This window comes from Erythrolamprus reginae, chromosome 2, assembly GCF_031021105.1.
Source record: "Erythrolamprus reginae isolate rEryReg1 chromosome 2, rEryReg1.hap1, whole genome shotgun sequence".
Taxonomy (NCBI): Eukaryota; Metazoa; Chordata; class Lepidosauria; order Squamata; family Dipsadidae; genus Erythrolamprus; species Erythrolamprus reginae.
The window spans coordinates 17,740,596-17,764,034 of record NC_091951.1 but is presented as its reverse complement, the minus strand read 5'-3'; the positions used below and the strand labels follow the sequence as shown (position 1 = coordinate 17,764,034).

General features: G+C 38.3%; 1 protein-coding gene across 1 annotated transcript; it reads right to left on the bottom strand.

Annotated features, from left to right (window-relative positions):
* Positions 1–5,253: 5,253 nt before the first annotated feature.
* On the bottom strand, positions 5,254–22,611 carry LOC139159209 (vomeronasal type-2 receptor 26-like). Its single transcript, XM_070736560.1, has 5 exons — positions 22,345–22,611; positions 21,313–22,089; positions 13,195–13,407; positions 11,083–11,209; positions 5,254–6,164 (listed from the first exon to the last, which is right to left on the bottom strand). Exons 1-5 carry the CDS (start codon positions 22,609–22,611, stop codon positions 5,254–5,256), a joined length of 2,295 nt encoding a protein of 764 aa, XP_070592661.1.
* Between the last annotated feature and the right edge of the window lie 828 nt (positions 22,612–23,439).

Sequence of the window (23,439 nt, the reverse complement as noted above, 5' to 3'; positions counted from 1 at the left end):
TTTTAACATGTACTGGCCGACAGTTACAATTTTATTTATTTTATTTATTTATTTATAGGATAGATCTATTTCGGCCTTATTTTGGCCTCATCAGCTAGCCATACCCACTGGGTATGTGTATGTATATTTATATATATATATATATATATATATATATATATATATATATATATATATATATATATATATATATATATATATATATGTTAAATGTTTATAGCTGGAATTTTAAAATTAAGGGAGACCAGGATAGATCTATTTCGGCCTTATTAGGCCTCATCAGCTGGCCAATATATATATATATATATGTAGATTGTTCTGAGTTCGGGTTTTGCCCTGTGTAATGTTTTGCATGTCTATGCGACGTTTCGGTGAAATCACATTCACCATCATCAGGCTGGAGTTCCAATCTTTGTGTTTTTGCAAATGAATATTAGCAACTGACATTTCTTCTTAGCATGTAGTGTGGGGGTGGAGATTTGCTTTGAATGTAGCAAATAGATTGGGTGACTATGCTTCAGTGATCTGATTGGTTGGTGTAATCATGGTTATTAGAAGGAATGGCATGAAGATTATGAAGTGTTTTCTTTAAGGCTGATTTCCAAATATAAAATTCTAAAATCATAATAATTAAAGGATTGACATATTGATTATAATGAAGTGTTTATTTTGTTTAAGGCTGGTTTCCAAATCTCTGGCAGGCGCGAGGTATCATCCCTTTTATTTAAACAAAAGGATCTCTTTTCAATTTCGATAGCTTCTAGAGAGATTCTTCTATATAAATTCTCTGTTTTGTGGAGTAATTTAGTTTTTTCAAAGTCAATTTCGTGCCCTGTTCTTTTAATGTGCTATACACACACACACACACACACACACACACACACACACACACACACACATAGTAAAATACATGATGAAGGTTATAGAGGAGACACTCATAGTAAAATATATCTATGAAATAATAGAAAAGAAGATATAGTAATAGAGCATATCAATGAAAGAATAGAAGAAGTGATGTAGGAATAGAAGAAAGGAATAGGAGATATAGGAGAGCAATAGGACAGGGGACGGAAGGCACTCCAGTGCACTTGTACTCGCCCCTTACTGACCTCTTAGGAATCTGGATAGGTCAACCGTAGATAATCTAAGGGTAAAGTGTTGGGGGTTTGGGGAATAATACTTTCAATGTTTACATGAAATAAACATCAGTATTCGAGAGTTGAACTCAGGACTGAAATTGGGGAAAAGAAGATTTCTGTATCTGTCTTTCTCAAGTTCTCTTAGTATTTCATCTGCCCCATCTTTCCATTTTAGTCTATTTCAGAATAAGGCAAAAGGCATCAAATCAAATTTAACAAAATTACACATTTTCTACCATTTAGAAATAAGTGGATTAAGAAGAAAGGAAGGTGTTAGAAATGCAAATGGTGAAAAATGCAACTCCATTGCACTGAATGACTTACAAAGCAGAAATATAACGCGCCCCATTGAACTGCAATGGTTCCAGCAAAGGTTTTGTTGCAGTTTCAATCGCACTAATGATGTGGTCTCCTGGCCCATAATAGTTCCATGGATTTCCTCCATCTTTTTGCTTCAAAGTTGGGGGGCATTTGGTTCTGAGCCTCCCAGAATTTCTCTGGATCAGTACAAGCAGCAACATCATAAACAAAAGCAGGAAGTCCATTGCAGCTTGTGCTGAATCAGGAATGTATTTATAAGCAACGAGTTAGAAAATAATTCAGTGTACTTTTATAAGGTGGAAATGCCAGTGGCTTTTCTAATTCAGACACAGACAAACCAAGCTTGACATGGAGAGGAGAGGAATATACATTTAAAGCACCTCAACTGACTGCCCTAAATCTTATGCAAAACACTCAATATATCTAGAGGGTTTTATCCTTTTCCAATGCAAGATTCCTTCCATTTTGTTTTCACTCTGATGTTTACATCAAAGGCAGATGCTAGAGAAATAGAAAAAGTGGTTTCAAAGACTGGGATGAAGATAATTACAGTGAGAAGCAACTTCTCCTCTGGGAATGCTGATCTTCTTTGGGGCTGGAGAAAAAATATTGGTGAAAAATCAGACATACCCATAGGAACACTATTCTTCAGTGGTTCTGTCTATTCCTAACTGGGACATGTTTGGAAATTAACATTGGAGGAAGAAAGTTAAATCCCAGTTGAAAAACACTAGATGTACTTCTAGATGGTATCTTCTCTTCCGTGTTTTCATTACTAACAAATACCACTCACCAAATTCATCTTCTATCTTTGGTGCTAGTGATTATTATATGCTGATGATCAGTGATGGGCTGCTGCCCACACGGGGAGTGAGGAGATGTAATGGGGGTAGTAAGTATATGTACTATTTATTAAATAATAGTCTTTTTGACTATCCTTCTCTAGTACCATAGTATGAACTTTAACTACTTTTAAAATAGGAAATAATTAATTAATTAAATAGTATGTTTTTACCCATAAATGCTTTAATCATTTTAGTCATTATCTAGAACTGAAATTTTATAGCAATTAAAGAACATTGAGCTACTTGCCTAATCAGTTATCATACTGAACCTTGTGGGTTCAGTACAAAACCTTAAAATGTTACTGTGCTCCTCAACAAATAATGCTGTCTATCATTTGTCCTTTTTGTGGCTATTCACATAATGTGACTTCAATTGAAAAAGAGTCCAAGCACCTATCTGAAAACTTAACTTGGTTGGTAAACCATTCCCACCCAGTCACATGACCTTTCAGTCACTCCCGATCTCATGATCGTCAAGCCACTCCCATCTGGTCACATGACTGGCAAGCCACTCCTACTGGTTCATGTGACCACCAAGCCACACCCACAAAACAATCCATGCCCACAGTGTGGCAGTAAACCTTTTGGCAGCCCACCACTGCTGATGATATGGGTTTGTGATGGGTGACAAATTGTACTCAGCTTGTTTGTTGACAAAACTTGCTGAGATGAACAAACTGACTGGTTTTAATGATTAGATGGGATAGATTATAGAAAAAAGAAAGCCAAATGTAACTTTAGAGAGTTTAAAATATTTCTCCTTTCTTTGTTCAAATTTTGTTTATATTAGACTTTACTAGGAGAGCCTCCATCTGCAACTGGGAAGTCTTCTCCTTCCTAATTGCCATTCAAGAGATCAACCACAATCAGTGTCAGGTTCCTACAACTATGCATGACACCATCGCACTAGTAGTAAAAGTTGAGCTGCATAAGCAGTTTTGGGTATCTCTCATGCACGCACGTCCCAGCGAGATTTTGCTTCTGCGAATGCACAAGAAGCAAAATCTCATGAGGGTACGCGCGTGCGTGCGAGATTCCTGTGGGGTCTTTTTGTTTCCACACAGGTGCATGCAGTGATTGCCAAAATCTCACATGTGCATACTTCCCCTTGTGAAATTTTGCTTCCTGTGCATGCGCAGAAGCAAAATCACACTGGGGCACATGCATATGCACGCCAGACACCCGAAACTGCGAGCACAGCACATCAGTAGTGGCAGGTGCAGCAAACCCCGTTTGACTGCAATGATATGTCTTTCCCCCTAGGCCTCTACAATTTATGCATGGTATGTTTGTATGTATGTTTGGTTTTTTAAATAAGGGTTTTTTAGTTGTTTTAGTATTGGATTGTTACATGCTGTTTTTATCATTGTTGTTAGCCGCCCCGAGTCCACGGAGAGGGGCAGCATACAAGTCAAGTCAAGTCAAGTCAAGTCAAGTCAAGTCAAGTCAAGTCAAGTCAAATCAAAAAATAAACAAACAAATAAATAGTATGTGTTGTGGTTGGCCCTGGGCCAGCTCCTGCAGCTGGGGATTTTGATGTAGATTTATGGGAATCCTCGGTTTATCGGAGACCTGTCTGGTTGCCAGCTGAATCAGACAGTGAAACTGGCTCACAAGCAGAAGCAGACAGTGGGGGAGAAGAGACAGACAGGGAGATGGGTGCAGCTAGCCCATCAGTCAGTTCTCCATTTAGGGAGTCATCAGACTTGAAGGGGATGCTATTATGAAGGATCCAATTTTGGATCCCCATGTGCACAGTTGTGGAGGCGTCAAAGGAGATAAGAGCGTACAGCTGTTCAGGGGGTTATTATACTAAAGAGCCTAAGATAAATAAGGGAGTTGGGAAGCGCTGAGCTGTGAGCGTTTATCAGTTTGGAAGAAGATTGAAGCAGGGTGGCATGCTTTCTGTGTTCAAGGACTCTGGTGAACTGTGCCATACTTCAATGCAAAAAGAGCTTTAAGGAATTTGGCGTGTGTGAAGTGTGGCTTTATATCTTCGTCATTTACTCCTTTGTTTTGGCATGCTCCAGCATCAAACTTAGAACTAAGGAGAAATTTCCTGACAGTCAGAACAGTTGATCAGTGGAAGAGCTTGCCTCCAGAAATTGTGAATGAACTCATAGGAGGCTAATTGCCAATAGCCCAGCATAACAGTATGTATGTTGCCTGGATTGATTGAGTTATGGGTTTTTTAAATTGGGGTTTATAGTTTTAGATTTTCCAAAAAAAGCCAACACAGTTCTAGGCTGCATTAACAGAGGGATAGAGTCAAGAATATGTGAAGTGTTGATGCCACTTTATAAGGCCTTGGTAAGGCCACACTTGGAATCTGGCATTCAGTTTTGGTCACCACAATGCAAAAAGGATGTTGAGACTCTAGAAAGAGTGCAGAGAAGAGCGACAAGGATGATTACGGGACTGGGGGCTAAAACAGATTAAGAAGGGTTGCAAGAACTGGGCATGGTTAGTTTAATGAAAAGAAGGACCAGGGGAGACAGGATAACAATCTTCCAGTATCTCAGGGGTTGCCACAAAGAAGAAGGAGTCAACCTATTTTCTAAAGCACCTGAGGGTAGAACAAGAAGCAATGGGTGGAAATTAAAGAAGGAGAGAAGTAACTTAGAACTAAGGAGAAATTTCCTGACAGTCAGAACAGTTGATCAGTGGAAGAGCTTGCCTCCAGAAATTGTGAATGCCCGAACAATGCAAGTTTTTAAGCAGATGTTGGATAACCAGTGTAGTGTAGGGTTTCCTGCCTAAGCAGGGGGTTGGACTAGAAGACCTCCAAGGTCCCTTCCACCTCCGTTCTTATTATAAAATACTCATATTTGTACATTTCAGAAAAAAGGAAGATAAGATGATAACTGTAGATATGCATATTTAATTATATGTAAGCATGGATATTCACTATTAGCAAGCTTTCCATCTATGTTACTATGTCCCATGTTTCACATTTCTACATTTCGTTTGGTTGTAAGATGCTCCTTTGTATTCAGATGTGGCTTCAGAAGGATAATGTAGCACTTGGGAATGAAGATGCAGCCCAGTAATCCAGCACTCGAGGCCAAGATGGAAAAGACCTGAACAGCTACCATGAATTTCCCTTTGGTGCTCAGGTAGGTGGGCACAAATGTAACCCAGACACTGCAGAAGACCAGCATGCTGAATGTGATAAGCTTGGCTTCATTAAAGGCCCCAGGCAGATTCCTGGCTAGGAAAGCCACCATGAAACAAATAGAAGCCAGAAAGCCCAGGTAGCTAAGGGTGATGTAGAACATTATAACAGTCCCTTCATTGCATTGCAGGATGATCTCTCCAGGCTGGGAGTGGAAGTCAGAATCAGGGAATGGGGGAGAAACTCCCAGCCAGATGGAGCAGATGGTAACTTGGGTAGCAGAACAAGAAATAATGATTGAGTTGGCAAAGCTCTTTCCCAACCATCTTTTCATTTGGTTCCCTGGTTTTGTGGCCAGAAAAGCCAGCACCACTGTAATTGTTTTGGCCAAGAGAGAAGAAATGGCAACGGAGAAGATGATGCTGAAAACTCTTTGTCGGAGAAGGCAAGTGGCTTTCCTTGGCTGACCAATGAAGAGAAGTGGAGACAAGAAACAAAGCAGGAGGGAGACCAGGAGGATGTAGGAGAGGTCCCGGTTGTTGGCTTTGACAATGGGAGTTTCTTTGTATTTAAGGAATATAATTAAAACAAGGCCTGTGGTTAGGAAGAGGAGCAAGGCAAAAGAGACCAGGATAGTGCCCAGATGTTCTTCATAAGACAGGAAGGTTATAAATTTAGGGATGCAATCGATGTGATCCTCATTTGGATATTTATCATCTGGACACATAGTGCATTTTTCTGTATCTGAGAAAAGCCAAAAGAAATATTATTTTCATATTCTATCCTTTCACTTTTCAAGAAATATATTCTTCAGACAACAAGATTTCCTAGGGGTATTTTCCAAATTGCATTTCCTAAGAGTTCCAGAGAAAGAAATAAGAGTAATACAATTTTCTTTTTTAAAAAAAACCGTGTTTCCCTGAAAATAAGACCCAGGCTTTTTTTTTTTTGAACTCCGAAATAATTGCTTGGCTTTATTGCCATGCACTCAAAAGCCTGATTGGGCTTATTATCAGGGGCAGTGTTCCCTCTAATTTTTTTTTGGGGTGGGCGGAAAAGTATAGTGTCTGAGCGGCAGTCCCTTCGGGACTGGGCGGCACAGAAATAATAAATAAATAAATAAATAAATACTGTGTGTCTATAACAGTGAGCTCATAATAGGGCCACTTAAATAGTTGAGGTAGTTTCAAACTAGATTTTGATTTTCTTTCTCTTTTCCTTCCTCTCTTTTTTCTATCTGCTTCTCTCTCTTCCTCTCTTCCTCTCTCTCTCCTTCCCTCTCACTCTTTCCCTCTCGGCTTCTGGGCAGGTTTGGAAAACTCTGAGTTGATGATGATTTTTAAGGGAGCGATTGCTCACTGCTCAGCTTAGAGGGAACTATGATCAGGGGATGTCTTAATTTGGGGGGAGGAAGGGTAGCTATATTTATATGAAATTGAGTGTGGACCCAAATGATTTCCTGTGTAATGTTCAGATTTTTAATAGGAATCTACATTATTAGTTCTAAAAAAAATGAATCAATCTTTCCAAGAAAATTCTTGGGTCCTGCCAGATGGCACACAAGAGGTCAACTTTGTGAAGTCTAGTTGGCTGGCAGAGAAAGCTAGTCTTACAAATGATCTGCAATGGTTACTGTGAGCTTTGGCAATAAGAATGTAATGACATGCATCCATAACTGTGGTGCAGAGTTCTCGGATAAGTTTCCGGGAAATACGCCAGGGCTAATTGCCTTCCAGCAAGATAAAACAGGCATGAGTCATAGTAATATAATTCAGCTCACCACATTCTGGTAGGCAGGCAGCTTCTAGGAGATGGGTTTTTCAGAGCAGATATCAGGTATTTTCAGGGAACATTTCTGGAGCCCCAGATTTTACACAGCGTCCATGAAAGGAACATTGAAACTCCACCCAGAATTACCCAGAAGCCTTTCCTTATATATCAACTGAGAGTGCTCAGCAAACCTCTAGAGTTAAAACTTCAAACTACTTCCTTTTACCATACAAGAGTTATTGTCTGCTTTGTAATCTCCTGAATCGAACATCTAAGAGTGACTCATTATCTCTAATGTCCCCTTCATCCTCTGACTTGGACCAGTCCCTCATTGACATATCTGCCACCTCTGGTGGTTCCTTGGGTTCATCCAGGTCAATTTCTCCTTCACTCTCACTCTCTGCATCATCTTGCAACACCACTGGCCCAGGGTACTCAGAGGGGCCTGGCTCATCCTCCTCAGAATCTATCATTACCAGAGATGGATGAGGAACAGTCATAATAGATATCCAGATTGAAATTAGACAAGAAGATCAATTGAGCTTCCATCAGTCTTTCAATTTGCACTTATTTATTTATTTTATTTATTTATTTATTTTGTCCAATACACAATGAGGGTTTTAGTGGGTATATATCTATATACACATAGTAAAATACTTGATGAAGGTTATAGAGGAGATACTCATAGTAAAATATATCTAAGAAACAATAGAAAAGAAGATATAGTAATAGAAAATATCAATGAAAGAATAGAAGAAGAGATATAGGAATAGAAGAAAGGCATGGGAGATATAGGAGAGCAATAGGACAGGGGACAGAAGGCACTCTAGTGCACTTGTACAACACTTGATTGAGAAAGCAACATTGAAACTCCACCCAGAATTACCCAGAAGCCTTTCCTTATATATATGCTGAGAGTGGTCAACAAACCTCTAGAGTTAAAACTTCAAACTACTTCCTTTTACCATACAAGAGTTGTTGTCTGTTTTGTAATCTCCTGAATCGAGCATCTAAGAGTGGCTCATTATCTCTAATGTCCCCTTCATCTTCTGATTCGGACCAACCCCTCATTGACATATCTGCCACCTTGGGTTCCTCGGGTTCATCCAGGTCTATTTCTCCTGCACTGTCACTCTCTGCATCAGCTGGCAACACCACTGACCCAGGGCAATGTTCCCTCTAATTTTTTTTTCTGTGTGGGCGGAAAAGTATAGTGTCTGAGTGGCAGTCCCTTCGGAACTGGGCTTCAAAGAAGTATAAATAAATAAATAGGAAAAAAATCCCTTCTTTTTTATTAAAAGAAATTAATAATAAAACAAAACCAAAATCTATTACTATTAAAACTAAAAGAACCAGCAAAAACAAAAACACAACTATTAATAAATCCATGCTTTAAAATCTTCATTTCTTAAATATTTATTATAGTAGTACATTATAGTAATCTAGTAATACTATGAAAATCTATATGAACACCAATGCATCAATTAATATATTTCCATAAATTATACTTTTCTATAATTTCATTCAATATTTCCAAGCTCAATTAATTTTCAGGCACTTGGTATTTACTATTATTAACTTACATCAATCTTTTACATTTCCAAGGATATTTTAAATTCATAATGCAAATTCATAAAATCATACAGTACATATCATAAACCCCTTATTTATCATATGTATCTTCCATTAATTTTACCTATGTAATTCTATATAGTTCTAAAATTCTAATCCAATTTTTCAAATTAATACATCCTAATATTAAACAACACCTAAATATATCTTTTACCAATATTGCAAAGTCAATCCATATTTAATAATCAATCATCCCTCCTCAAATTTCTACCACTGTTCTCATTTCTGGGTACCACTCCTGTCTCTCCCTCTTTTCTGTCTCATTTGTTTCTCATTTCTCCCTCTTCCTCCCATTTTCTCTTATTCCTCCCCTCTCTCACTTCTCCTCTCTTTTTCCATCCCTGTCTCCTCCCTGTGTGTGTGTGTGTGTATGTGTGTGAACTCTTGAACCATTTCCAAAAACAGGTGTTGCTTATTATTATTTGGGTGCTTTTTACCATATGCTTTAAATCAAGAGTCACTTCTCTCTCTGTTTTTCTCTCTTTCCTCTCATTCTCTGCCTCAATCATTTTCTCATTTCTCTTTTTTCTCCCCTTTTTTCTATAATTTCTCTCTCCCTCTTTCTTCCTCTCTTCTCTCTCTCTCTCTTGCTTGCTTTCTCTCTTCCTTCCTCTCTTCTCTTTCTTTCTCTCTTTCTTTCTCTCTCTCTTGCTTTCCTTCTCTCTCTTTCTCTCTCCCTTCTCCCACTCTCTCTTTTTCTCACTTTCTCTCTCCCTCTCTCTTTCTTTCTATCTCGCTGTCTGTTGCTCTCTCTCTCTTTCTCTCTCCCCCTCTTTCTCTCTCTCTCTTGTTCTCTCTTTTTCTCTCCCTCTCTTTCTTTCTATCTCGCTCTGTCTGTTGCTCTATCTCTCTTTCTCTCTCCCCTCTTTCTCTCTCTCTCTTTTTCTCACTTTCTCTCTCTTCCTTTCTTCTCTGGAGGCAGGGGAAGGTTTTTCTTATTTTGAATGTTCCGGGTGGGCTTTCCGGAAGCGCTCCAGCTGTGAGAGGCTTTTCTCTGAGCACTTCAGGAACGCCTCCCCTGCCTCCCCTTCACTGACAGCCCTGGATGAAAGTGCTCCCAGTGAAGGGGCTGTAACTCAAGAGGGGCGGGGCAGGCATCACCTTTGCTAGCGGCTGGATGAGGAGGAGGAGAAGCCACAGCCACCACCGCCACTACAACTACTGCTGCGGGCGGAGCCGTGCCCCAAGGTGGGAGATGGAGGAGGAAAAAGATGGAGAGAGAGGCGGATCGGGTGGGGGGGGGCAGTGGTGAGAGGCCAGGGGCGCGAGGGGGCCGGAGATGCCATGGGGGGCAGGGGTGGTTGCGGCTCCCTTTCCTTCTGCCTATGTCTACTGCCGGTGCCTCCCTGCCCCCTGCCCCCCTGTGGGCTGGCATGGGGATGGAGAGTGGGTGCGGACGCGCACCCAACATTTAAAGTAAGCTTCACTGGCCTCCGCACTTTCATCGCTCCCCGCCCCCAACTTCAATGCCCGGGTCTTTGCGCGGCCTTGGAAAAGGGAGCGCAAGGGGTTATTTTTGGGTGTGCGGCTGTGCGGCCATGCACCTTAGGGCAAACATTGACCCAGGGTCAGTGTTCCCTCTAATTTTTTGGGGGGGAGGGCGGAAAAGTATAGTGTCTGAGCGGCAGTCCCTTCGGGACTGGGCGGCATAGAAATAATAAATAAATAAATAAGTAAACAAACAAACAAACAAACAAACAAACAAACAAAAAACCCACCCTGTTTTGCCTCAGAGAATTTCAAAATAAAATACTGTACTGTGTGTCTATAACAGTGAGCTCATAATAGGGCAACTCTATCAATATCAAAATGCCACTTAAATAGTTGAGCTAGTTTCAAACTAGATTTTGATTTTCTTTCTCTCTTCCTTACTCCCATTCTTTTTCTTTCTCTTTTCCTTCCTCTCTTTTTTCTATCTGTTTCTTTCTCTTCCTCTCTCTCTCCTTCCCTCTCACTCTTTCCCTCTCAGCTTATGGGCAGGTTTGGAAAACTCTGAGTTGATGATGATTTTTAAGTGAGCGATTGCTCACTGCTCAGCTTAGAGGGAACTATGCCCAGGGTACCCAGAGGGGGCTGGCTCATCCTCCTCAGACTCTATCATTACCAGAGATGGATGAGGAGCACTCACAATAGATGTCCAGATTGAAATTAGACAAGAAGATCAATTGAGCTTCCATCAGTCTTTCAGTTTGCATTTATTGAAAATATTTTGGATGAATCCACTTCCATGATATCTGCCCTTTTTGTTGGTGCTACCTACCTTCCTGAGTAGAGATGGTCCCTTGTGGACAAGGAACACAGTCATAGCAGCAAACCGGATCTCCTTCTCGAACCTGCTTGACAAATCCAGGATGACATTTTTCCACACATATTGACTGAGGCAGAGACTAGGCAGAAAAACAAGGACATGCTGAAAAAATGTGTCAGGACTCACCACCCATCAAAATGGAGATTGCCACAAATACAACAAGAATTGGTACTAAGCAGTAGATTACGAGAACCCAAAGAAACCAAGAAATATTACAAATAGAGATGTTGTCAGACCTAAAAAAAAATTCGGTTAACTTAAATGGATTGAATAACCCGAGAAAAAGAAACCAAATATTTGCTAAACATAAAAAAACAAAGAGCACAAATAAGTATCCTGCAAGAAGTACACATTAAAAAATCAAATAGAAAATTACTAAGTACTGTAATCCAAAATTAGGAAATATCCATACTAATCTAGCTGACCAAAAAAAAGAGGTATAGCAATGTATATTGACGATGCAATAGATTCAAAACAACTATACAGTGATCAAGAAGGTAGAATTTTAATTGTACAATTAAAATTAGAACCAAAATCTCTCATTATTACATCTATATACGCACCCAATGATAATCAAAAACAATTTTATAAGGAATTACATGACAAAATATTTGAATTATCAATTAAAAATATGATAATAGTAGGCGACTTTACTGCAATCTCTAACAGTCAAATGGATTATTCAGGTAAAAAGAAAAGAAAAAAAAAGAAAAATTTACCAACAAGGGCAGACTAGATGGACCATGAGGTCTTTTTCTGACGTCAGTCTTCTATGTTTCTATTTCTTTAAGGCAGCAGTGATTGCAAAGAGGGGGACAGATCATTTCCCTCTTTTTACTATACTGGTCAAGCTGGGAGGGTGGCTATCCCAGAGTATCAACTCAGCACAATGAGATATCACAGATAATTCTATTGGCAGGCATTCCCATTCAATAACTTATTGAAATGATTCTTCTGCAGAATAATCTTTCCCATTGTACAAGTAAAAAGAGGTTGAATTGTCCCCGGCTCTGCCCTCATGCAGTGCTACATGTTGCTTTTACATGCTGACTTGCTTAGTAAAAAAACAAAAAACCCTCTGAATGTTCTCTCCAATTACCCCTCATCCCGGGTCAGAGCCAATAGGAATACACAGATATGGTCACATGTAAAACTACATTACCCAGAGTGCAATCTAACATTTCCCCTAATGCAATGTCTTTAAAGAAACAGGTCTTAATACAGAAGACAGGAGGCCTGTCACTCTATCCCAGTTAGTTGAAAGAAAGCATGGATAACTCTGGTCAGCTTTGCCTTCTTTAAAAACCTCCCAGACTATGGGCTTCCCTTTCAGGAGATAATGTTTCCAACCAGGACAAGTTGAATTATAATGCCAAGGGTTCTTTCCAGGGATAGGCTGGTACGCATTCACCTGGATTTTGGGAGAACCTATGAAATAAGTGCAAGGCTCATGTGGAAGCTTGGGGATGGGGAAAAACAGGCCTCCCAGAAGTTGCGGATGGCCAGAAATGGGCCCATTTCTTGCCTCTGCAGGGCCTCTGGAGCCCAAGGGATGCAGGAGGCCAACTAGGCCACACCCACTGAGCAACCAAGCAGAGAACCTATTGCTCAGATTTTTGAAGCCCGCCCCTGGTTATTTCCCAATGGAGCAAGCAGGATCTCCATTCAATCTTGACTCTTTTTACCAGGTTCATTCCAAACTGGAACCCAAGCATCAATCAACAGAATTTTGCTTTGCTGATTCTGGACATGGAAGAAACAAACCTGAGGCCACCAACTCCATAATACCTAGCACTTGAGGGTCTCTCTTACCAATTTTATCCTAAATAATAATCACTCAGTATCTCAATCTGGATTTAGCTGAATAACTTAAAACAGTGTTCCATATTACAGAATCGGAAGTGGTTGAAGTATTTTTGAAGCCTCCCTATCCATCTAAGAAAATCATAAATGTTTTAGTCCACACATAAAATTCTTAATGAATATCTGACTAGGCTTAACCCACTTGATATGGACACTAGAAGCTTTGGAAAAGAGAGAAAAGATGCCAATATTTCCACCCACCTTGTTGAGCCACTGTACCAGTTCAAGAACAAATGAGTCGATAATAAGTTTCTGACTTTCAAAACTACCCAGTTGCTCTTTAAGGCAATCCACTTCAGGGATAATCACCCAACTCAGGATGTTCAGATCTGCTGCCAGTTCTCCATGTTGGTCCATGTACAGTTTCATCTCAGAAAGATTGCAAAATTCATTCTTCTGCAGAAAGGGATGAAGCTAGAATGGAAACAGCTAGCGATTTTAAAAGCAAAAAAACTCTTTCTATCTAAACCAACATAGTCTTTTCATATGTAAATCTTTCTTCTACACTTATCTGATTTCCAAATATTCTAAATTCTGATAAAAAGTGTTACCATTACCTGTGTAACTGAGTGAAAAGGTTTCAGCAAAACTTACACTTGTCTGATTTGCAAATATTCTTAGTTGGGAAACAAATATTACCACTCGTGTGGTTGATTGTTCTCACTGTCAGAAAATTTCTCCTTATTTTTAGGTTGAATCTCCCCTTGTTCAGTTTCCATCCATTATTCCTTGTCTGGCCTTTGGATAAAAGAATGGTTAATTTGTATAATAGAAGATTGTTAAATTTAGAGGGCCATGATTTAATGCTAGGTTGGCATGCCTTTGTCTGGTATGAAAAGTTTAAAACCCACCCATATTTTAAAAGACACAATCAGAAAGGCATTATTAGATGTCTGGAATGAGATTAAAAAATCATTTCCTGGTAATGCCAGAATGGATTTCACCAATAGAAGCTATATCTCCCCCTAATTTATTAAAGGAAGGTAAAATATGGAAATATTATTTATTTATTTGTTTGTTTGTTTGTTTGTTTGTTTGTTTGTTTGTTTGTTTATTTATTTATTTATTTATTTATTTATTTATTAGATTTGTATGCCGCCCCTCTTCGTAGACTCCGGGCGGCTCACAACAACAATAAAAAAATTCAAGACATATAGAGATTTACTTGATAATCAACTAAAACTGAAAACAAAACAAGAATTACAGGAGGTAGGTGTAGAAATGGATTGGTGGCAATACGCCCACATCAATTCCAGCTTTCAAAAAGATGTAAGAATATTTATATTTAAGAAAGATAATGATATATTAGGGAAATTATTAATGCAAAATCAAGGAAAACTGATTGGGAAGGTGTATAAATATTTAATAAACTACAAGACAATAGGTTGGATATTAAAAGATAATATGATCAGTGGTTGTAAAAACTTAGCAAAAGAAATAGACCTAGATACATGGGAAAAGGTTTGGAGATATAACTGGAAAATAACTAAATCAGTTTCTCTTAAAGAAAACCAAATCAAGATGTTTTATAGATGGCACTTGCCACCCAATAGGATTTCAAAGATGTTTCCAAGTACCTCACCTATTTGTTGGAAATGTAAAAAAGAAATTGGCACATACTTTCATACACTGTGGACAAGTCCAAAAACAAAGATTTATTGGAATAAGGTAGAAAAATGGTTAAAGGAAATTGCAAACAAAGAAATTAGGATGACCCCAGAATTTTTCTTATTAGGTATTACAGATACTAGGCATAAAAAAGAAACATATTATTTAATAATTCATATTTTAGTAGCTGCAAGGATCGCTTATGCACAAAAATGGAAAGAAAAGGAAATTCCAAAAGATGAAGAGGTTTTTAGGAAGATTATGGAATGTGCAGAATTAGATATGATGACGAGACGGTTAAATAACCAAGCTGAAATGGAATTTTATAAAACTTGGCAGAAGGTTTACAACTGGTGGAACACAAAAAAAGATTTTTAAAGATATCAAAACAAAGTATTGAATAGTTAAATTTAGTAGATTGAATATATTACATAGCGATATTTGATAGATAAGTTTATTTTTCTTCAAATTGATTTTAATTATAATTATATAACTGCTGGAAAATATTGAAAAGTTAAGATTTTTATGTCAGCATATATTATACAGAGATATTTTATTGATAAGTTTGTATTGATCTAAATTAGAATTAGTTTTTCTTTCTGTATTAAGAAGACTTCTATAATGAGCTGAGCAATTGTAGCACCTTTCTGTGTTAAATGTTAAATGTTAAATGAAAAGTTAAGATTTTTATGTCAGCATATATTATACAGAGATATTTTATTGATAAGTTTGTATTGATCTAAATTAGAATTAGTTTTTCTTTCTGTATTAAGAAGACTTCTATAATGAGCTGAGCAATTGTAGCACCTTTCTGTGTTAAATGTTGTATGTCTTGTCCTGTCTTATATTTTAAAAAATTATTAAAAAATATTAAAAAAATAAGGAAAATAGCTTGAACCCCCCTCCTCTCTGTGGCAGCCCCTCAAGTATTGGAACATTGCTGTCATGTCTCCCTGGTCCTTGTCTTCACCATGCCTATAACTGTTTTTCATGTGTTTTAGTCTCCAGTCCCCTAATCAGCCTAGTTGCTCTTCTGAAGAATAGATGATCAATGAATAATAGATGATCAATTAGAACTTGATCATTTATTCTTTTATAATTTAGAATATTACATCCAGTTTTGGTCAGTACCATATAAAACAGATGTTGAGATGCTACTCTGTTCCCCCCAAAATAAGACATCCCTTGATAATAAGGCCAATCGGGCTTTTGAGTGCATGGCAATAAAGCCAAGCACTTATTTGAGGGTTCAAAAAAATATAAGTCAGGGTCTTATTTGGGGGAAAACATGTTTGAAAGTGTTAGATTCACCTGGGAAAGAAGAGGAGAGATGTAGCAATACGAACTGGCAGAAGCTGCAGGGAAGCCGTTGACATCAGTTTAATTCTCCTGCTGCTATATTAGCCAATCAGCGGTGGGTATGCAAATTTACTCCATATAGCAGTACGTAATAGGAAGAGTGCAGAGAAAAGCAACAAAGATGATTAGGGGACTGGAGGCTAAAACATGTGAAGAATGATTGCAGGAATTGGGTATCCCTAGTCTGTGAAAAGAAGGACTGGAGTGTCATGATAGCAGTATTCCAATATCCAAGGGAGTAATGTTTTGCAGAAGCTAGCCCACCCACAGCTTGCCTCAAACCAGGATATCAGGAACCTTTATCTTGAAGATAATTGAAGACATATCTTGCAGAATTTCTTAGGAAAATATTTACTTCTTTCATAGCAAACCTACACTACTATTTACACTGTAACTACCTCTCTAGCAGTTACTATACAAAGTACTCACAATTATCTATCTACTATTCTTGTTTTTTGGGGGGTGGGGTGGATTTTTTTTTTAATTTTTCTTCTCCAATCACGTGAACAGAAAAAAAGATACAATTAATTTCAAATTAATTTACAATATGTTATTTTTACAATTTCGGTATACACAGATTAACCAATGTCACATCCTTACGATTTAACATCTGGACCAAAAAATAATTATTCCAATTCCTCATATGGTAAAAAAAAGTAAAAAAAAAAGACTGTATACATTTTAGGCTGTTACTATTCTTAATCACATCGAATTAATTAGATCAAAATGTTTCAATTTTCTCAAAAATCTCCTCCATATCAATTTTCATATATACTTTAAACCCTCTTTCGTAATAAATGCCCTTTAAAATAAAAGAGAAAAGCAAAAGAACCTTAAGGGGAAAGAAAAGGAGCAAATATCTCCAACACAGTATTTAAATTACTAAAAAAAAATACCTAAAATATATAGAGAGGGGGCAAAAAAAGGAGCTCACTATATAGTATATTCCAAACATCGCCAAATTAATAAACCAAATTAAAAAAGAACCTAATTAAAAATAATTCCCTTTCATTAATAGAAATACAGAATAATAATAAAGATGAAAGGAAATTAGATAAAAAGAGGGAGAAAATAAGAGAAGAGAAAAAAAGATAAAAGGATAAGAAAAAGGAAGGGTAAAAACAGAACTAAATACTCCATACATTCATCATACCCTGTTCTGGTTATAAAGCTTTCAATCCATAACACTTTCAATCCAATAACGTCATCCTACCCTATTCTACAAAAAGTAAAAAAGGTCACTGTATGGCCAGTGTAATCATCTTCCCTGTACTACTTATAACAATTTCAATCCATTATCATACCCTATTGTAGAAACAAAAAAGGTCACTGTATAGCCAGTGTAATCATCTTCCCTATACTAATTATAACACTTTCAAACCATCGTCGTGTCCTATTCTAAAAAGAAAAAAAGCCACTGTATACTCAGTGTAATCATCTTCCCTATACTAATTATAACACTTTCAACCCATCATCATACCCTATGAGAGAGAGAGAGAGAGAGAGAGAGAAAGAGAGAGAGAGAGAAAAGATCACTGTAAATCAGCGAAATCATCTGCCCTACTTTAATTATAACACTTTTAATCCAGTAAAATCAACATATTCCATTCTGAAAAAAAAGGAGAAAGAAAAAGAAAAAAGAGGGGGGGAAAGAAGATCATTAAATTAGATTTAATAATCATATTCCAAATTATATTAAAAATATAGTCAACATTTCTAGTATATCATTATTCCCTTTTCTTTAACTTTGAAAAAATATCAGCAAATATCATTAAAAATATTTTCTATTTCCATGCTTTTTCTTTTTATATTCATCATATTTTATCTGCTTATAGTTCATTTACTTATATAATTCCAAAGCCCTTCTCATCTATATATTTGAATCGACAACAACATTAACCAAATTAATCATTACGCCTTAATCATTAATATTAATCATCCTACCAAACCTAAGCAAACCTAAAAAGAGCCGGAGTGGCACAGCAGGTAGAGTGCTGGACTGCAGGCCACTGAAGCTCTGAAGGTCAGCGGTTCAAATCTCACCACCGGTTCAAGGTTGACTCAGCCTTCCATCCTTCCGAGGTGGGTAAAATGAGGACCCGGATTGTGGGGGCAATATGCTGGCTCTGTTAAAAAGTGCTATTGCTAACATGTTGTAAGCCGCCCTGAGTCTAAAGAGAAGGATGGCATAACAATCGAATAAATAAATAAATAAATAAATTTTCAATTCAATTTCTATCTACTATTCTCAGTTACAATATTCAGCTGCAAGTCTTCAGCCACCACAAGCCACACTAATTCACAAACCACTCTAAACCATACTAAGCCACAATACCTCCAAGCCAAGCCACAAGCCACACCTATGCAAAGGTGCATTATGTATATATACTTTCATCAGCCAATCAGATTACATGACAATCTGCATATTCACCGTGACTAAGCAGTTTTACAAATGTTAAAGTCATTACAATTCTTCTCTCTTCAATCGGGGCTGCTAACAACAATATAAAAAGACAATGTAAACAAATCTAATATTAAAAATAATCTTAAAAACCCCAATTTAAAGGACCACTCATACATACAAGCATACCATGTATAAATTCTATAAGCCTATGGGAAAGGGAAATTTCAATTCCCCCATGCCTGGGTTTTAAGGAGTTTGCGAAAGGCAAGGAGGGTGGGGGGCAACTCTGATATCTGGGGGGAGCTGGTTCCAGAGGGTTGGGGCCACAACAGAGAAGGCTCTTCCCCTGGGTCCCGCCAAACGACATTGCTTAGTTGACGGGACCCAGAGAAGGCCAACTCTGTGGGACCTAACTGGTCGCTGGGATTCGTGCGGCAGAAGGCGGTCTCGGAGATATTCTGGTCCGATGCCATGAAGGGCTTTATAGGTCATAACCAACCCTTTGAATTGTGACCGGAAATTGATCGGCAACCAATGCAGACTGCGGAGTGTTGGTGTAACATGGGCATACCTGGGGAAGCCCATGATTGCTTTCACAACTGCATTCTGCACGATCTGAAGTTTCCGAACACTTTTCAAAGGTAGCCCCATGTAGAGAGAATTACAGTAGTCGAACCTTGAGGTGATGAAGGCATGAGTGACTGTGATAGTGAGTCCCGGTCCAGATAGGGCCGCAACTGGTGCACCAGGCGAACCTGGGCAAATGCCCCCCTCGCCACAGCTGAAAGATGTTTCTCTAATGTGAGCTGTGGATTGAGGAGGATGCCCAAGTTGCGGTTGGACTTAATCCCTGGATAGTTCAGTGGGTTTGTAGCTGGCTGAAGCGTAGATATCAGAGAGCTGTTGTTAATGGTGAGTATTCTGAGCAGAGCCTGGTTACAAGCGGTGTGTCACAAGGGTCTGTTCTGGGTCTTATTCTTTTTAATATGTTTGTGAGTGACATAGTGGAAGGTTTGGTAGGGAAGGTTTGCCTATTTGCCGATAACTCTAAAGTGTGCAGTAGGGTTGATATTCCTGGAGGTTTCTGTAATATGGCAAATGATTTAGCTTTACTAGATAAGTGGTCAAAGCAATGGAAACAGCAGTTTAATGTTTCCAAATGTAAAATAATGCACTTGGGCAAAAGGAATCCTCAATCTGAGTATTGTATTGGCAGTTCTGTGCTAGCAAAAACTTCATAAGAGAAGGATTTAGCGGTAGTGAACAGTGTGGTCAGGCGGTAGGGAAAGCAAGTCGAATGCTTGGCTGCATAGCTAGAGGTATAACAAGCAGGAAGAGAGAGAGAGTGATTCCACTGTATAGAGCACAGGTGAGACCACATTTGGAATACTGTGTTCAGTTCTGGAGACCTCACCTACAAAAAGTTATTGATAAAATTGAACGGATTCAAAGACGGGCTACAAAAATGGTGGAAGGTCTTAAGCATAAAGCTTATCAGGAAAGACTTAATGAACTCAATCTGTATAGTCTGGAGGACAGAAGGAAAAGGGGGGACATGACTGAAACATTTAAATATGTTAAAGGGTTAAATAAGGTTCAGGAGAGAAGTATTTTTAATAGGAAAGTGAACACAAGAACAAGGGGGCACAATCTGAGGTTAGTTGGGGGAAAGATTAGAAGTAACGTGAGAAAATATTATTTTACTGAAAGAGTAGTAGGTGCTTGGAACTAATTTCTATCAGATCTGGTTGGTAAATCCACAGTAACTGAATTTAAACATGCCTGGGATAAACATATATCCATCCTAAGATAAAATACAGGAAATAGTATAAGGGCAGATTAGATGGACCATGAGGTCTTTTCTGCTGTCAATCTTCTATGTTTCTATTATTATTATTATTATTATTATTATTATTATTATTATTATTATTATTATTATTATTATTATTATTATTATTTTATTATTATTATTATTATTATTATTATTATTATTATTATTATTATTATTTAGATTTGTATGCCGCCCCTCTCCGAAGACTCGGGGCAGCTCACAGAGTTGATACAGACATAAGCATGTAGCATAAATCTAATTAAAATAAAACTAAAAACCCTAATGTAATATGCAATCATACAGTCCTCATACCATACATTACATTTATTGGTCAGAGGGGCAAGGTCTAATTGTCCCAGGCATGGTGACATAGATGGGTCTTACCGTGTTTCCCCGAAAATAAGACATTGTCTTATATTAATTTTTGCTCCAAAAGTTGTGCTACATCTTATTTTCGGGGGGTGCCTTATATTTCTCAAATAAGACAAATTCACAGGCAGAAAAGCTGACACCCCCAGAGAAAGTGTACTGTACGATACACTGATTACAGTACGGTACCTGTCAGTATGGCACCCACACACACAAACGACGGCACTTATATGGTACAACAGTATACTCCCGCTATTGCAGCTTCCGGCCATCAGAGGAACTACAGTCTACGCACTGTAGTGGAGACTGTAATGACGGTGAGACAGCCGCAGATTGTGTCTGCTGTACTGGATGGTACAAAGCGATGGAAGGGACCAGCAGGGAACGCCACATTATTACGGTACCGCTATGAACAACTTTGAATGGTACTGTATGTTTTTCCACCGTACCGTATGTAAACTTGACTATGCTTTATTTTCGGGGGGTGCCTTATATTAGCAAATTCTGCAAAAACTCTGACATGCCTTACTTTCGGGGTAAGTCTTATATTTGGGGAAACAGGGTAGTGCTTTATCTGCCCTCTCTAAGTGGTTTACAGAATCAGCATATTGCCCCCAACAATCTGGGTCCTCAATTACCTGTTGACCACTCACAACACAAGGAGGTGTAGAAAGTTCCCCTAATTTTCCTTTGCATTGTTTTTCTCCAAAGGAACTAAGTTTCATGGATCCTTGTCAGGATCCCATACCTGCCACGGCTGCATCTTTGGAATTCCCAAATTCTTTTTGCCCTCCTTCCTTCTCCTCTTGGATCTGGAGGAATACGCAGCATTCAAGGCATGGGCCAGAGTCCTAATGACACTGTAAGCACGAGGGTCCATTGGTAACCTGTTGCTTTTATCTTGGGTCTCCAATAGTACTTTCTGGGTGCATCTTCTCCGGCCTTTGACAGAAAAGACATGCTTTGAAAAAGAACAGTGAAAACACTTACGTAGGGGTTTTACAAATATATATGGTTCAAAGAGCTCCTCATACCCTCTTTCCTGAATATAAAAGTTCCAAATACTATGGACATATTCATAAAGTCTGTGACTTTTCACTGGTATTTCTCCAAAGAGTGTGATGATCCAGACTTTCCCTTCAATGGGTCCTAGCAAACCTCCAAGTGCAAAATGGACAGCATGAAATCCATCCATCATGCTACTATAGTCTGTAAAGAAAACGAAGACATTGACTTGCCTCCACTTGGAGATGGCATTCATAAGTGGTGCTGCATGTCTTGTCATAGACAATTGTTGCAATATAACAACACAAATTCCATTCCTGATAAGTGTAGGAGTAAAGGTCCTCATGAAATTTTCTCCCTGCTCTGTATCTGAAGCAAAGAGACCAATCAAGGTCCATCTGAAATGGAGGAGCAGTTGGACAATGGCGGGGTACTGGACCCCATTTTTGGGGGCCAGCCGGAAGAAAAAAGGGAATTGAGTTTTATCACTCAGAGCCTCCGAAACAAATCTGCAAGTGATCTGAAAAAGCAATTAAGAATTCTGTGTTATATTTACAGTCAGATCATCCAAAATATTAGCTCTTAAGAAATACAACTTGGTTCTCATTAAAACATTAGAGTAAATTATTATTGATTAACTGTTAGTCCATATTAAGATATAACCCAAATAATGGAGACGATGTCACGAGTGGATAAGGCTGCTTTGATTACTTATGGCTAGATCTATTGTTCACTAACCACATCCACTTTACCAAATAAACACACACACACACACCTGAGGGACTTTGTAGGTTCCTACTAATGTAGACATCTGCATGGAGACTTCCCTGAAAGCTCCATCAATAATAGCAAGAAGGTTGTCTCGTGCTCCACAGTTATAGTTAGGAACATTGTCTTCTCCAGTAGAGAGCATGTCCATTAAGGCATCAGAAGTGTGGAGAGTGCTCAAGTAGTTGTCATGGATGTTGTAGCCAAGTGTGAGGTTTGGCAGAAGTTGGGTGTTCTTGTTGACCACTTGAATGGGGAGAATGAAGGGTAGCATTTCTTGGATATTAGTATCTTTAATCCTGTACAAACATTTCCATGTTATTATCATCAATACATATATAAAATATGCATTTATTTATATATTCTTGGTCTCCATAGGCCTATTGAGTATTACAGCAATATTAATCCTAAAACAGAAACAGGTCACTGTCCCTCATCATCATTTAAGTTTTGTTGGCATTGAGAAGATGGGGGAGGGGAGGTAGTCCTCCATCAGGGTTACTAGTCACAAATACAGTACATCATTATTTATAGTAGCACTTATTTTCATTTCTCAAACTGATCAGGGTTCAGAATAATACACTGTATAAATACACTGTATAAATATATTGTACAGAAGCAACATGAGGGAGGAATAAGTCACTTAACAAAGCAATTATAAAACAAATAATTATTATTCCTATAAGGAGCAGCTTTTAACATGGACTGGCAGGCAGCTACAACACTTTCAATGATTACACAAACTAAACATCAGTATTCAAGAGCTGAACTCAGGATTGTAAGGGAAGGAAAAGAAGATTTCCGTGTCTGTCTTTCTCAAGTTCTCTTAGTATTCCATCTGCCCCATCTTTCCATTTTAGTCTATTTCAGGATAAGGCAAAAGTTGACAAATCAAATTAAAAAAAATACACATTTTCTACCATTTAGAAATAAGTGGATTAAGAAGAAAGGAAGGTGTTAGAAATGCAAATGGTGAAAAATGCAACTCCATTGCACTGAATGACTTACGAAGCAGAAATATAACGCGCCCCATTGAACTGCAACGTTTCCAGCAAAGGTTTTGTTGCAGTTTCAATCGCACTAATGATGTGGTCTCCTGGCC